We start from the raw sequence: 14,213 nt of genomic DNA, 5'->3' as shown, positions 1-14,213 counted from the left end.
CTACAGTGATATTATGGGACATAAACATTTGGTCATCTGTAAAAGACAATTTATTTACAGATCATCAGAAAACCCATTTTATACACTCAATCAGACAGAACTGTATATTCCCTTTCTACTATGCACAATTGCACAATTTCTATAGTAAGTCAGAAGAACAACTTAACTTAAGTGTGGGTTTAACCATTTTCCTCTATCAGTCTGAGTCTCAGCACTGTAACCTGCAACTAACTTATTGATGGTGATCCAATCCAGCATGTACAAGTGGAAAGGAGAGAACTTAAAGACTCTGCTCATTTCAGACACTTTAGTTAAGTGTCAAAGCAGAAATAGAACCTGTAAACACTCCCCAAATGACTTCTACTAAGTGAAGGTCAGTCAGTCACTTGTCCATCCAACTGTATCCACATTTATTAACATTAAAAAGTAATAGGTTGGCGTTTGTTTTTTTTGTTTTTTTTTTTCATTTATTTAAAATTTTACCCCATTACCCACATGATGTGAAAGAATAGTTACTCAATCTTCGTTAAAATGAACTCCCCTATCACTAGTAATGTCCCCAACACTAATGCTTTCTCAACACATGAAGCCAGCCAGCACCATTTCAGAGTTGTTACCGGTGCAGCTTTATATGAAGTTAATTTCGTGTCAAAACATTTAAGAGAAGATAATATGACATTTTAGATGATATGCACAACTTGTATTCCCCCATTCCCAACTGTAACCCATGTGTTTGTCACTACAACACTAGTTACTTAACTAGACAAGCCGAATGTGTCTAGAAGAAGAAGGGAGTGGATGTGTGCGCACACATCTGTGCACAGTCTTTCTCTAAAGGAACAAATCTTATATAAGAGGGTAAGAACAATGCTAAAGTATTTTTGGATACTACATCCTTGTGTTACATCAAAAAAACACATGCCAACAGCAACGGCTTACTACAAGCTTTCTGTCTGTGTAATGAACTCACTATGATACAAACAGACAGAAATCAAGTAGTAAAGCTGTGCTGGACACAGCTTAACTTTCTACTTGGATGTATAACAATAAGGACAAGAGGAAAATTTAAGTATTCTGATGAAAAAAAGTGATATAGAATTTCAAATAATTAAACCACATGAAGTTTACCAAGTGTTTAACATACAGCCTTAAGGAATTTTGCTGGTGTGGCACTGTTCATTTAGAGTGTTAAAAATGCAATGAAGTTATTGATAAATGGGAACACTTTGAGCACATACTGCAAGACATCAAATGAGTGTATGTTAAACGGAGCAAATTATGCAAAACTCAATTTATATGCTTTACATATTTCCATGTGGGTCTTGTCTGCCCCTATAATCACTCCAGTCAGTGTCAGTTAAAAGATTTTGGTTTCAGAAATCATATGCTTCAATGAGCTGTTTGGATGGTTTCCTTATTGTGATGTCACATGTTCCCACTCCCCCTTGCGCTTCTCAGGCAGCAGCAGCCTGTCACAGCCTGTCACATAACGCTGTGTATCTACTTCTTGTGTCAAGAATTAAAACATTGCAACATGACATGTTTGATTTAATTGCCTTAAGTGACATTGCATGCACACATCGCCAGCAATGGCTTATTTGCATAAAAGTGACAGAGCTCTTAAACAGCCCATTTGAAAATAGACTGAAACTGGCAAGTATGGAGCTGGTGAGTCATCTTTATGTGAAAGTGATTTTGTGCAAATAAACCCCATAGACCTATTCTAACTTATGTGAAAAGAGGTATAATATGCTCCCTTTAGGAACAGATCTTAAACTAACACTGATGGCTTAAAATGTAAAGACTGGCAAACTTACATTCAATAACACAGGTGTTGGTATATTTTAACTTCACACTGGTTGCTGGGGAAAGCCAGTTAGATGACCTTGCTGCACCATGTTCGAAGCCTTGAGAAGCTGAATGCTGTACTTCTCTTCATCTACCTCTCTACTTCTCTTCATCTAAGAAGGTGCCATAAACATAGTGATTGGCCTAATTGCTTCTCTGGCTGATCTGATCTGATCTGTCACATTTAGTTCCACCCATCCTAAATCCAACAGAAGAAAACTACAGAAAAAAAGATACAAAAAACTCTGAAGATGATGGTTAAAAAGAATCATTAAATTCAGTAGACAAGGGCTTTAAGTGAAGGTCAGTTAGAAGAAAGAGGACAGGAATAAAGAAAAAAATAAATCTACAGTTACAAGACTAATAGTAATCATCTCTATTGGTTGTGTCAAGGAGCATCTTTGCACCTAGTTGACTATGAATGTGAGGAGCTGAGGGAAAAGCCTGGGGCTCAGACACAAAAGAATGCACCCAAAAGCCATACAAACACACAGACAAGTCATTAGGCTGTCTAGAATGATAAGTTGAGGCCTTTATGGACCCACTTCAATCCTGGCAGCTGAACACTAAGCGGAGAAAAAGGCCTGGCATCGATAACCATCGGCAAGTAAGAGTTAGTTAAAGGAGCAGTGCAGAGCATCAATCAGGGGGGTTTAATTTTGTAAAAGGCTGATATCAGGTTCTCTTGAATGTGCTGCTGCTCTTGAGGTTCAGTTACAGAGACAAGGAAGGTTATCAGACTGCCATGTCAAACAAACATGCACATACACCGCCCAGGACAGAGGGCACAGGGTCATTTGTTTTCCATAACTGAACAACGAAATGGAATAGTACAGAAAACCAGTCTTTCACCAATCGATTCTAATAACTCTGAGAGGATAAGCATGCTTTTATTACACAGGTCTGTCTACTTTCTTCACTCATTTGAACCCAATTAGAAAATTACAGGTTATCAATCATCAAGGAAATGACTAAAACTATTAAAACAGTGAAAATTAACAGAAACTCTTACACATATTTCACACTGTGCAAAATAATAAAATGATACAATTGGATCAGATGAAGATTTAAGAGAAGTGAATACAGTTAATAAATGTTTATGTTTGATAAGAACTGCTTTAGATCAAAAGCGTTTAACTTTCCCAGGCCTGACTGGAAATACGCCATGCATGTTTCATGCATGACCACTGACTCTAGAGTGCAGTCACCCACACTTGGAGACAGGGCTATCAAGATCACACTGACCCGCTTTTGCATAGTCTTAGACACACAGAGATACCTGTAGCTAACGGAGATGCTTCTTTAGTTACTGAGAACTGATGCATATTCTTTACACCAGGCCACATTAACTGTAATTACCTCATTGCTGGTACAATGGCTTTGGCCACTTTAGCAAAACATGCACACTGTAGGAAAATGCTGGGGGAAAAATATATGAAGGGTTCAAATGAGCAATTAAGTAGTTTAATTTAGTAATTTAATATAATTTCATAAGAGAAATTGAATGTAGACGAAAGGCCTACCCACAACTTTGTTAACAAATTCATTGACAAGGGTCTGTTAAGATTAGATAAAGGTAGATTTGTGAGACAGAATTCATGATTTTCAATACATCACTTAATCAAAGAATAGAAGAGGTCAGTTACTATGTGACTGTAGGCTGAAGTCATACCTTACTGGAAACAGTGTATATAGCTATGTGGACAGAATATGTTTATTGTCTATTCTGAATATTACTCATTTCACAATGTAGCAACTTAAAAACTAATTTCTCCGGCAGGGATTTAGGCCTAGTTTTCCTGGACTGCAAATTATTTTGAATAGAGATTTTCCATTGAAAGGAAAAATACAGTCTACAATTAGAAACTGTCCCTGATTTTTAAAGATGTCTCATGACAAACCATAAACCAAAAAAGTGAAGTGTTGCACCTAACATTAACTCATTAATTAACCAACATTAATAAAATCACATTCAAAGAAAAAAGTAACTGGTCATGTCTATGTTTTAGATAACAAGAGCAATATGGGAGAATGTACTCACACTAGAAAGTGGTAAAGGAAGCATTTCAGGCCTGCAGGTCTCTCTAGGAAGTTGTAGACATCACCCTGCATGCTAGTCTTGGCGTGGTAGGGGCTGTGTGTGAAGTGAGAGGGAGCGGGGCAGGGCAGCCCACGCGCTGGCTCTCCGCTGACCGCGCCGCTGGACAGGGAGAGGGAGGAGCAGGAGTGCGGCTGGCCGTACTGTCTGTGCACCGTTGCTTCTTTTGTGAGTCCACCCGGAGGGCCCGGGACGCCTGATCCATTATTCACCACAGGCTCCAGTTCCACTGAAACAGGAGAGTAGCATGTGCTGTCCACTGGCGGCTTCTCCAGGGATGCTGCTGCCTCCTCTAGGCTGTATTCGGAGCTTCGGCCTGTAAATGTGTGACCATTTGGGTCAGAACTTTTCAGCCCGCCGCTGTCACAGCTACCGGACCAGCCAAAACGCCGGGACCGACACAGAAGAGGGATTGGACGCCCTCGTCTCTCTCCCATGGTGGAGATTGTTCCTTGGGTTGGTTATGGTTTATGGTTATAACCAGGCAGTTCAGAGGGAGACTGAGATGTCACTGTTGGTTCGAAAGACCACAAGAGATTATAGGACTGGTCATTAAAGTCTCTGTGGAGACATAAATAAAAAGCAATGCCAAACATTTCAAAATGTGGCTATATGTAATATGCCTTCTCTTAGAATGTGTGAACAAGGTGAAGCTGGACCTAGATCAGCAGTTTTACACACATGTTAGTTAACAAACTCTGTGCTCGGTATTTTAGTAAATGTAAATAAGGAGCATGAGAAAACCCACACACACAGAATTTACTCTTAATATTAATATTTCATGAGGATAAATAGGGGATTACAGGACAACATCTGAGGTGTCCAAGTGACACATCATCATCTTGCAAGATCCATTCAGTTGCTCAACACTGGTGATGCTAGTAATCAACACAAAGATCACAAGCAAAACCACACTAATTATATTTGCAATGAAGTTAGTGTTTGTCAGCTTTGGGGCCAGTAACTGGTGTTTTGTTCTGCCACTAATTCAATGTCTGGTCCTTATCTATTTATCAGAAATCAGTTGTGTAAAGAGCAAGGAAGAGGAACTTTCCTAAATTAAAAGGTCAGTCTTTTCCTTAAAGACATCCATCTATCTTCCGCTCATGATGAGCAGGACTGAAACTCTAGCTCTGCTGTCAGGCAGCACAGCAGATGTGTTGACAGTCTCTATAAGCGCTACTGTCCTCATCTGGATTAGATTTCTCAGCTGTCCAAATTCACCTAAAGAGCCGAAGAGTGACCACTGTCTGTCAATCAGAAATGCAGAACTGTGTAAGGTGGAGTTAATGAGCTTCCAGTGATGTACAGATCAAATTCTGATTAGTGCTTGGGCACACTGGATGGTCGTGAAGGCTCCTGATAGCCCTGTGGATGCTCGGAATTGTACATTTATTCACGCAGTCAAATTCAATTGTTCATTTTATGTCCATGTTTATGTTTCATAATACGTATCAATAACATGACAAAATAAGTAGAGTAATGAGGTGTACCCATATGGTGATTGCCCCAGAGAAAAAAAAACATCACTATTAGTCTTAAATTAATACTGTGAAAGTTCACAATTAGAATTTAAATTTTGCAAAGTTAGAGGGTGTGGGTGGGATGGGATTTAAAAGAGATAAGAAAACATTGTCAGTTTTGTGTTACACTCGGTTTGTTACATATGTTGTCTACAAAACTTTCAATAAAAACTTGATTACAAAAAAAACATTAACAGCACATGTACATAATAACAACATCATGTATATGATTGGTGATATCCATGGCAATAAAAATAGTGAAAATATTGTTAAAATCTAAAAACCTTTCCAATGTTTTTAAGCAACTATCTGACAATACTGATATATATACAGTTGTGGTCAAAAGTTTACATACACTTGTAAAAAAACATAATGTTATGGCTGTCTTGAGTTTTCAATAAGTTCTACAACTCTTATTTTTCTGTGATAGAGTGATCGGAACACATACATGTTTGTCACAAAAAACAGTCATAAAATCTGGTTCTTTCATAAATTTATTATGGGTCTGCTGAAAATGTCACCAAATCTGCTGGGTCAAAAATATACATACAGCAACATTAGTATTTGGTTACATGTCCCTTGGCCATTTTCACGGCAACTAGGCGCTTTTGGTAGCCATCCACAAGCTCCTGGCAAGCTTCAGGTCGAATGTTTGACCACTCTTCTTGACAGAATTGGTGCAGTTCAGCTAAATGTGATGGTTTTCTTGCATGAACCCGTTTCTTTAGCACTGTCCACATGTTCTCAATGGGGTTTAAGTCAGGACTTTGGGAAGGCCATTCTAAAACCTTAATTCTAGCCTGGTTTAGCCATTCCTTTACCACTTTTGATGTGTGTTTTGGGTCATTGTCTTGTTGGAACACCCAACTGCGCCCAAGACCCAACCTTCGGGCTGATGGTTTTAAGTTTTCCTGCAGAATTTGGAGGTAATCCTGCTTCTTCATTATCCCATTTACTTTCTGCAAAGAACCAGTTCCACTGGCAGCAAAACATCCCCAGAGCATAATACTTCCACCACCATGCTTGACAGTAGGCATGGTGTTCCTGGGATTAAAGGCCTCACCTTTTCTCCTCCAAACATATTGCTGGGTGTTGTGGCCAAACAGCTCAATTTTTGTTTCGTCTGACCAGAGAACTTTCCTCCAGAAGGTTTTATCTTTGTCCATGTGATCAGCAGCAAACTTCAGCCGAGTCTTAAGGTGCCTTTTCTGGAGCAAGGGCTTCTTTCTTGCACGGCAGCCTCTCAGTCCATGGCGATGTAAAACACGCTTGACTGTGGAGACTGACACCTGTGTTCCATCAGCTTCCAAATCCTTGCAGACCTGCTTCTTGGTGATTCTTGGTTGACTCTTGACCATCCTGACCAATCTCCTCTCGGCAGCATGTGATAGCTTGCGTTTTCTTCCTGATCGTGGCAGTGACACAACTGTTCCATGCACTTTATACTTGCGTATAATTGTCTGCACAGTTGCTCTTGGGACCTGTAGCTGCTTTGAAATGGCTCCAAGTGACTTCCCTGACTTGTTCAAGTCAATAATTCGCTTTTTCAGATCCACACTGAGTTCCTTTGACTTTCCCATTGTAGCTTTTGTAGCTGAGTCTAATCACTGGGTCAAATGAGCCCTATTTAAATGGGCTCATGAGAAGTCAACAGCTGTAGTCAATCAGAATCACTTACAAGAAGTGAAGAGGCCATGACATGAAGCTAATTTGATTGACACAACTCGCTACATCACCAAAATTGACAAATTTTGTTGCTGTATGTATATTTTTGACCCAGCAGATTTGGTGACATTTTCAGCAGACCCATAATAAATTTATGAAAGAACCAAATTTTATGACTGTTTTTTGTGACAAACATGTATGTGTTCCGATCACTCTATCACAGAAAAATAAGAGTTGTAGAACTTATTGAAAACTCAAGACAGCCATAACATTATGTTTTTTTACAAGTGTATGTAAACTTTTGACCACAACTGTATATTAGTGTGCATCACTAATATTTTCGTAATATTGCATATTTCATTTAGGAAAAACTTGAACCTTTGTAAAGTACTAATACATAAAGTTCAGTAATGTGCACTAGGCTTTATGTGCACTTCATCCTTATAAAAAAGTATCAAAACTCTATTTCAGCTGTTTTTTCCTGTCTGGGTGGACCAGTGTTTTACAAAAAAGAGCACCAACAGGTTATTGAATTATTTTCATTAATTTAACTAACGTTGATACAAAAATACAGGGTGAAAAACTGCATTTTAGTACAGCCTGAAAAAGAGCATTCTACTAGTGCAGAAATACAGAACACTCAGGAACCTACATAGCTAGCTAGTGTGCCAGGGGCCATATTTAAAGAGATTTACACAATACTCACAATATTTATTACAATATTTTTGACACCCAAACAAAATGCATCTTGAAAACCGATTTTTAAAAACTGTAAAAAAAAAATATTCCCTTTATTTAACTACCTAGTACAACGATCCTCGTTCAAAATGAACTGTTCAACATCAAATTAAACAAACTAATTACACTCTCTGTAATGAAATAGGCGGTGGGTCTGTGTTTTTAAACCCTGGTGACATCGACAATATAGACAGAAAAGTAGCTAAGATGCATCACATATACCTAAATTTAGCATTATTAGATAAAACATTGTTATATTGCCCACTCCATAACATAGAATGCAGATTATATTAAATAAAATAAAAATGTAATACTATTCAAAACTAAATTGCCACTCTGGCAATAATAAAATGGTAAAAAAAATATCACCATTATTGAGTATTTGAAATAACATAAATTAACAGTTTTGCACAATGTACTTTGTGATTTAAGACATTTTTAGGCAAACTGAGGCATTTATTTTAGATAAATAAATATCAGTCCTTTACGAAATTCTGTAGTTAGATACTGTGGTGAAATGTATTATTAGACATCTAACAGTTAGTAGTTAACTAGCAAAGCTAACTAACTAACTAACTCACAATACTAACTAGCTAACCTAGGTAACCTAGTTAACTAGCCTTAGCTACTTTTACAAGTGCAACGTTCGACTCACTTTTTGCTGTTTTAAAATGACAAACCTGTAAGTGTAACTAGGCTAGTAAGTCACTTTCCTTTGCTTCAAATTGTTTTCCAACCCAATCCAACTAATTTTACCAAACTAAAAAAATCTTAACATATAACGTTAAATTACAATAACAATTATTAGTTAACTAGGTAGTTAGGTTAAATTACATTAATGTAAGCTAGCCTAGCTAATGTTAGCTAGCTTAACCTAGTAAATTGAAGCCTTAATTAAACATTAAAACATATTTATACATATTATTTAACTAGTTAAATATTTTAGTTAGCACCAGAAACTGTTTGTTGGCATTTACAAAAACATTTTAAACAAACATGGGTATTAAATATGACTTTAAACACAGGTTTCAGGATTCTCCTCAGCTTAACCAAATAGCTAACCTAGCTAACCTAACCTAGCTTGTTAGATATATTTAAATGAGTTTTGCAGCATCCCCTGAATTAGCATATGAAATAATAAAATTTACTTTTTCGCTACAAAATATTATATTTACCGTTGTAAAAAGTCTCACGGTGTATCCAAACGTCTTTATCCAGCGTTCTCTGTTGCTTTTTTTGCCCCATTGGGAGAAAATCCTCAGTTTCTCAGTAAGAATGAAAAAATATGGACGGGCGGTTATCCGGACCCTCAGAGTAACGGTCGACCTGATGATAAGCGAGTGTTTTTTAACACCCGTACTCGGACATGCACCGCTTCCCTACTCTAGGATTGGCTCGTGAGGGCTGAACTTCTACGTTGGGATTGGTTAATAGCTGTAGTAGGAAATCCTAGCCAGTCCCAGCGCAGGAGGGAGGGACCTGCGGGAATTTAGGTGGGAAATTGTGCCGCGCAGGTCCAGCATGCGGGCAGTTGTTGACTGTGACCACCTGATGCACATCACCGCGCCTGACAGCTCGACTGCATTAAACATCTAATTTGGTTTAATTACGCTGACCTTTAAAAGTCTTGGGTGCAGAGCAGTGAGTGCGGTTCAGTGTTTGCAGCACATGGTGCCCGTGGTCTCTCCTCATAAGAGCTGATTTAAAGCCGATTATGTGGTTCTGTTATGAGGGATTCCGGCCAAATGTAACGCGCTGCATCCGATGGCAGAGGACAAAAATGTGAAGTAGTCATTATAATAAGCATGAACGTGAGCCAGCATACACTTCCAACAGCTTACCTTTTAGACACGACAAGCCAAAACAAATACTTTTATTGATGGTTAACATCATCAGTTTGTCCATTTTGTTAAAGAATCAGTCCTTAATTTTTTTTTCTTTAAAGCACTAGTATTCCTGAGTGGAGAGAGGAAAAACATTCTGACAGAAGTTATCATCAACGTGTTTCTGCTACCATTCTTGCAAAGCCAAATATATCATATATTAGTACTGCCGATCAATTTACCTTTAAAATGAATCACTCATACAATTTGCATTTTAATAATGGATATTTAAATGTAAAATAAAAAGATCTATTTAAAGAAACACAGAATCAGAACTGAAGCTGGCAAGCTAAAAGAGAGTGTGACTAAGTCCTTGTTAAAATCACCAGATTTGTCTGTACTCAAAAGAGAAGGCATCACAAAAAAACACTTTAACATTTTACTTTTTCACATTTTCAGTAGAACTGCATATTCTCACTCTTGACATCCCCAAAGGATACAGTTTCTCTGAATGTTTATTATGCTGCTGAGTTAATGTGGTGCTGTTCTAGAGTTACCTGACAACAAAATAACACCCAGACTGTTAATTAGACACTCATAAGAGGAAATAAAATAGATTTTTCCTATGCCCTGTAAAAAGATTCTCTGTGGAAACTTTTGGATCGTGTAACGCTTGGTGAGAGTCCAGTGACTGTTAGGATGCTGGACATGTCCACATCCATCAGCCAGCCACCGTGGCCTTCCTTTGCATTGTGGTGTAATAAACATGGAACCTGGAGTGCTAAGAACTTAAAAAAAGAACATTTTGTCCTTAGCGACACACTGCCTCACTACCAGAGGCGGTTCTTTAATTAGGCAAACCTAGGCATTTGCCTAGGGCCTCGACCAAATCTGTCCTTCATAGGGGCCCCCAAATCTGACCATCCCAGCTACAGTAAATACACCAAAACAATGTTAATTTGTTACTTATGTAAAGTAAAGAAAAAACATATTTCTATTTAAAAAAAAAACAACAGAAATATTAGTAGAATACCGAATTAATGTCTAAATACTAATTGTCCAAACACATATACCCCCCTCCGTTGCTTGCATTGAACTAGTCCATAATATGATGACATAGCAATGTGCCACATGAGGTGTTTCCTCTAATTACATCCGCCAAAGCAAACACTAGTAATTTACACTGCTAGTAAATTACGGTTTTTAGGAGAGATATAAGTTGTGTGTAAATATGTATAAGACAATACCTGACGAAACTTGTTTTAATGACGTTAATAAACATCACTGTGACAGCGCTAGTCGCAGTTTCACCGCAGCAAAGGACGAGGGCGTGAATCACTTATCTAACCAGCCTTTACTGATTTCTGCCCCCAATTACCCTTTCAATAACCTCCAATAGCCTTTAATAGTCTTCAGTAGCCTTCAACAGTCTAACCTTGCAGCCGTGGTGTCCCGGTAACTCAACTCCGTAGTTATAAACATCCTGAGGTTAGCAGCGCGCTAATTTACCTGTTTTTAATGTAATCCCAGCAGTGACTCCGTGACGGCTGCTCTAAACTGCTGCTGTTAGCTGCTTGGGCTGAAAGATGAACTGTAGAGAGCTGTATTATCCGGTTAGTGGGGTTAAAACCTTTATTTTTTACACAGATAATCTTAAGAAAACTGTAAAAAAAAAAAAAAAAAATGCTCCAGACTGGCTCAGCTGAGCCCTGTAGCCCGTGGCTGGACTGTAGCTCTGTGACTGGTGTAAAGACAGCAGGGCTCACCAGCAGTTTCACCGGCCATCCACACACAGCTCTGATAAACTGCCTAACCCTAAACTCCTGAATCAGATCGGCCAAAATCAGATGAATATCTGCCGATCGCCGATACCGTATTTTGGCTGAAAATCGGCCGATACCGATACACTGCCGATCGATCGTTCCATCTCTAGTTATTTGGTTCATGTGTGTGTTTCAAGAATGAGGGGCCCTTGTTTATATTTTGCCTAGGGCCCCAAAATGGCTAGATCCACCCCTGCTCACTACAGTACACAGTAGTTGTACAGTTGTTATGGGTAACACTTTATAATACTGTTCCATAGTTAATAGGTAACTAAGCAGGAACTAAGCAGTAACTAATTAATAGTGCTGCATTAACACCTAAATATTTTCTATTAACTACCAGGGAGTACTGAATAATTACTCAGTAGATAGTACTGAACTAATGATTATAGTAGTTCACTATTAACTCCACAATAATTACTGAGACTTACATATCTCTCAGAGAACTACTTACTAATGATGTCTTCTTTATAATAACTACTTATTAATTACTGCTCAAATCAACATTAACTACTGAAAACCCTTACATGCCACCTGGGGAACTATAGATCTAAATCAGTCTACACAAACAATTATTTGATCAGTGGTGATATTAAAGGCATATTTGAAGCCAGTGACACCATTTGTAGTAGTAGTGACATTAATTACCTTATAATCATCATTATCTTCCAAATATTAGCAACATATAGTAAAATACTACAGTGTGTTGTAATCTGCTTAAACTTTATAACTTAATATTATTACATAGTAGACATTATTTATGTTCTCCAGAAGGCATCTAAGACTCTAAGACTGACTGTACTCAATTTTGTTTTAATGGTCACTGCTTTAATTTTAAGCACCAACCTTATAAACGTTCATCTTCAGCCTTGCAGTCTCACAGTTTTTAGTGCGCATTATTAGGGTAATTACGGTAATTCCACAGCGCTGGACCGCTAGCCTCTATCAGTGTGTTTATCTGCTGCTGCAGGTTATTCTATCAGTGGTGATATTAAAGTCAGTGACACCACTTATCATATATTAACCTTACTTACCTTAGTATGCTCAATATCTTCCAAATGTTAGACACACTGAAATGTGCAGTAGTCTGCTTAACCCCCATTTTTGTAATATTCTGTCAGTGTGTTACAGGTGTTTATTCTAAACCTGTGCTCTTCTTCAGTCCTCCTGGAGATGTGCTCAGTAGAAGTGATGGCTCACATACAGCTTTACTGTAGGCTGTGTCCTACATCCTTATTCTGGAGGAAATCATGTTTAAATGAATAAATATTTGTGTTAGATAACGGACTAGGTGTCCCTGTGTTCTTCATAGATAATTAATAAGGGGTCCCTGACTTCTTTTTTCAGGAGTTAACAGCAGCACATGGTAACCCATTACTAATTACTGAGGGGTTACTGTGTTCTTCTTTAGGAGTTACTGTAGATCATACCACAGTATTATAAAGTGAGAAACATGGTAACTAATTACTAATTACTGAGGAGTTACTGTGTTCTTCTTTAGGAGTTACTGCAGATCATACCACAGTATTATAAAGTGAGAAACATGTTAACTAATTACTAATTACTGAGGAGTTACTGTGTTCCTCTTTAGGAGTTACTGCAAATCATACCACAGTATTATAAAGTGAGAAACATGGTAACTAATTACTAATTACTGAGGAGTTACTGTGTTCTTCTTTAGGAGTTACTGCAGATCATACCACAGTATTATAAAGTGAGAAACATGGTAACTAATTACTAATGACTGAGGAGTTACTGTGTTCTTCTTTAGGAGTTACTGCAGATCATGTCACAGTATTATAAAGTGAGAAACATGTTAACTAATTACTAATGACTGAGGAGTTACTGTGTTCTTCTTTAGGAGTTACGGCAGATCATGTCACAGTATTATAAAGGGAAATATACATTAATAATAATAATAATAATAATAATAATAATAATAATAATAATAATAACACACATTTAACCTAGCTTACTAACACACACACATTTAACCTAGTTAACTAACACACACACATTTCCCCTAGCTAACTTAGCTTGCTAACTAACACACATATAACCTAGCTAACTAACCCACACATAAAAGTTAACTTAGCTAGCAAACGAACACACATAACCTAGCTAACTAACACACATTTAAACTAGCTAACTAATACACACATAACCTAGTTAACTTAGCCAGTTAACTAACACACACATAACCTAGCTAACTTAGCTGGCTAACGCTAACTACACACACAACTTAGCTAACTTAGCTAGCTAACACACATCCTAAAGCTGTTTAACAACCCACAAAGAGTCCTCCTCTGATCCGGGGGTAAAATCAGCTGGAAAAGATCTTGATTACTAGTTTATTTTCAATCAAATACAGAAATATGAAAGCAGCAGAGTCTCTCTTAACCCTCCTCCATCAGCAGCATCAGCACAGCTGAGAATTTACACGAAGGACCAGGAGAGCTGCGTCCGCTGTGAAATTACCGTAATTACCCTAATAATGCGCAGTGAAATAAATCTCTGTGAGACTGCAAACGCTGAAGATGCACTTTTATAAGGCTGATACCTAATATTAAAGCAATGATTGTTACATTATTACTGTCTCACAGTCATTCTTAGAGTCTTAGATGCCTTCTGGAGAACTTTCATCAATGTCTTCTATGCAATAATATTACGTTATAATGTTGTTTTTTTCTTCCAA

The 14,213-nt window shown here is 37.8% G+C and overlaps 1 protein-coding gene across 5 annotated transcripts in view; it reads right to left on the bottom strand.

Annotated features, from left to right (window-relative positions):
• Positions 1-9,376, bottom strand: part of kcnq1.2 (potassium voltage-gated channel, KQT-like subfamily, member 1.2) — a 191,500-nt gene extending 182,124 nt beyond the window's left edge. For 4 of the 5 annotated variants that reach the window (XM_022672432.2, XM_022672434.2, XM_015600831.3 and 1 more), the window contains exons 1-2: positions 9,048-9,376; positions 3,890-4,457 (exon numbers count right to left, since the gene is read on the bottom strand). In XM_022672432.2, the coding sequence (XP_022528153.1) occupies positions 3,890-4,383 (494 nt within the window). In that variant the 5' untranslated portion in view covers positions 4,384-4,457; positions 9,048-9,376. Of the gene's footprint in view, positions 1-3,889; positions 4,508-9,047 lie in introns of all 5 variants that reach the window. The other variant, XM_022672433.2, reaches the window with a different exon arrangement.
• Positions 9,377-14,213: the final 4,837 nt, after the last annotated feature.

Source organism: Astyanax mexicanus, chromosome 2 (assembly GCF_023375975.1).
Source record: "Astyanax mexicanus isolate ESR-SI-001 chromosome 2, AstMex3_surface, whole genome shotgun sequence".
NCBI classification, from domain to species: domain Eukaryota; kingdom Metazoa; phylum Chordata; class Actinopteri; order Characiformes; family Acestrorhamphidae; genus Astyanax; species Astyanax mexicanus.
Note: the sequence above shows the minus strand (reverse complement) of the source record. Positions and strands in the feature narration are given on the sequence as shown.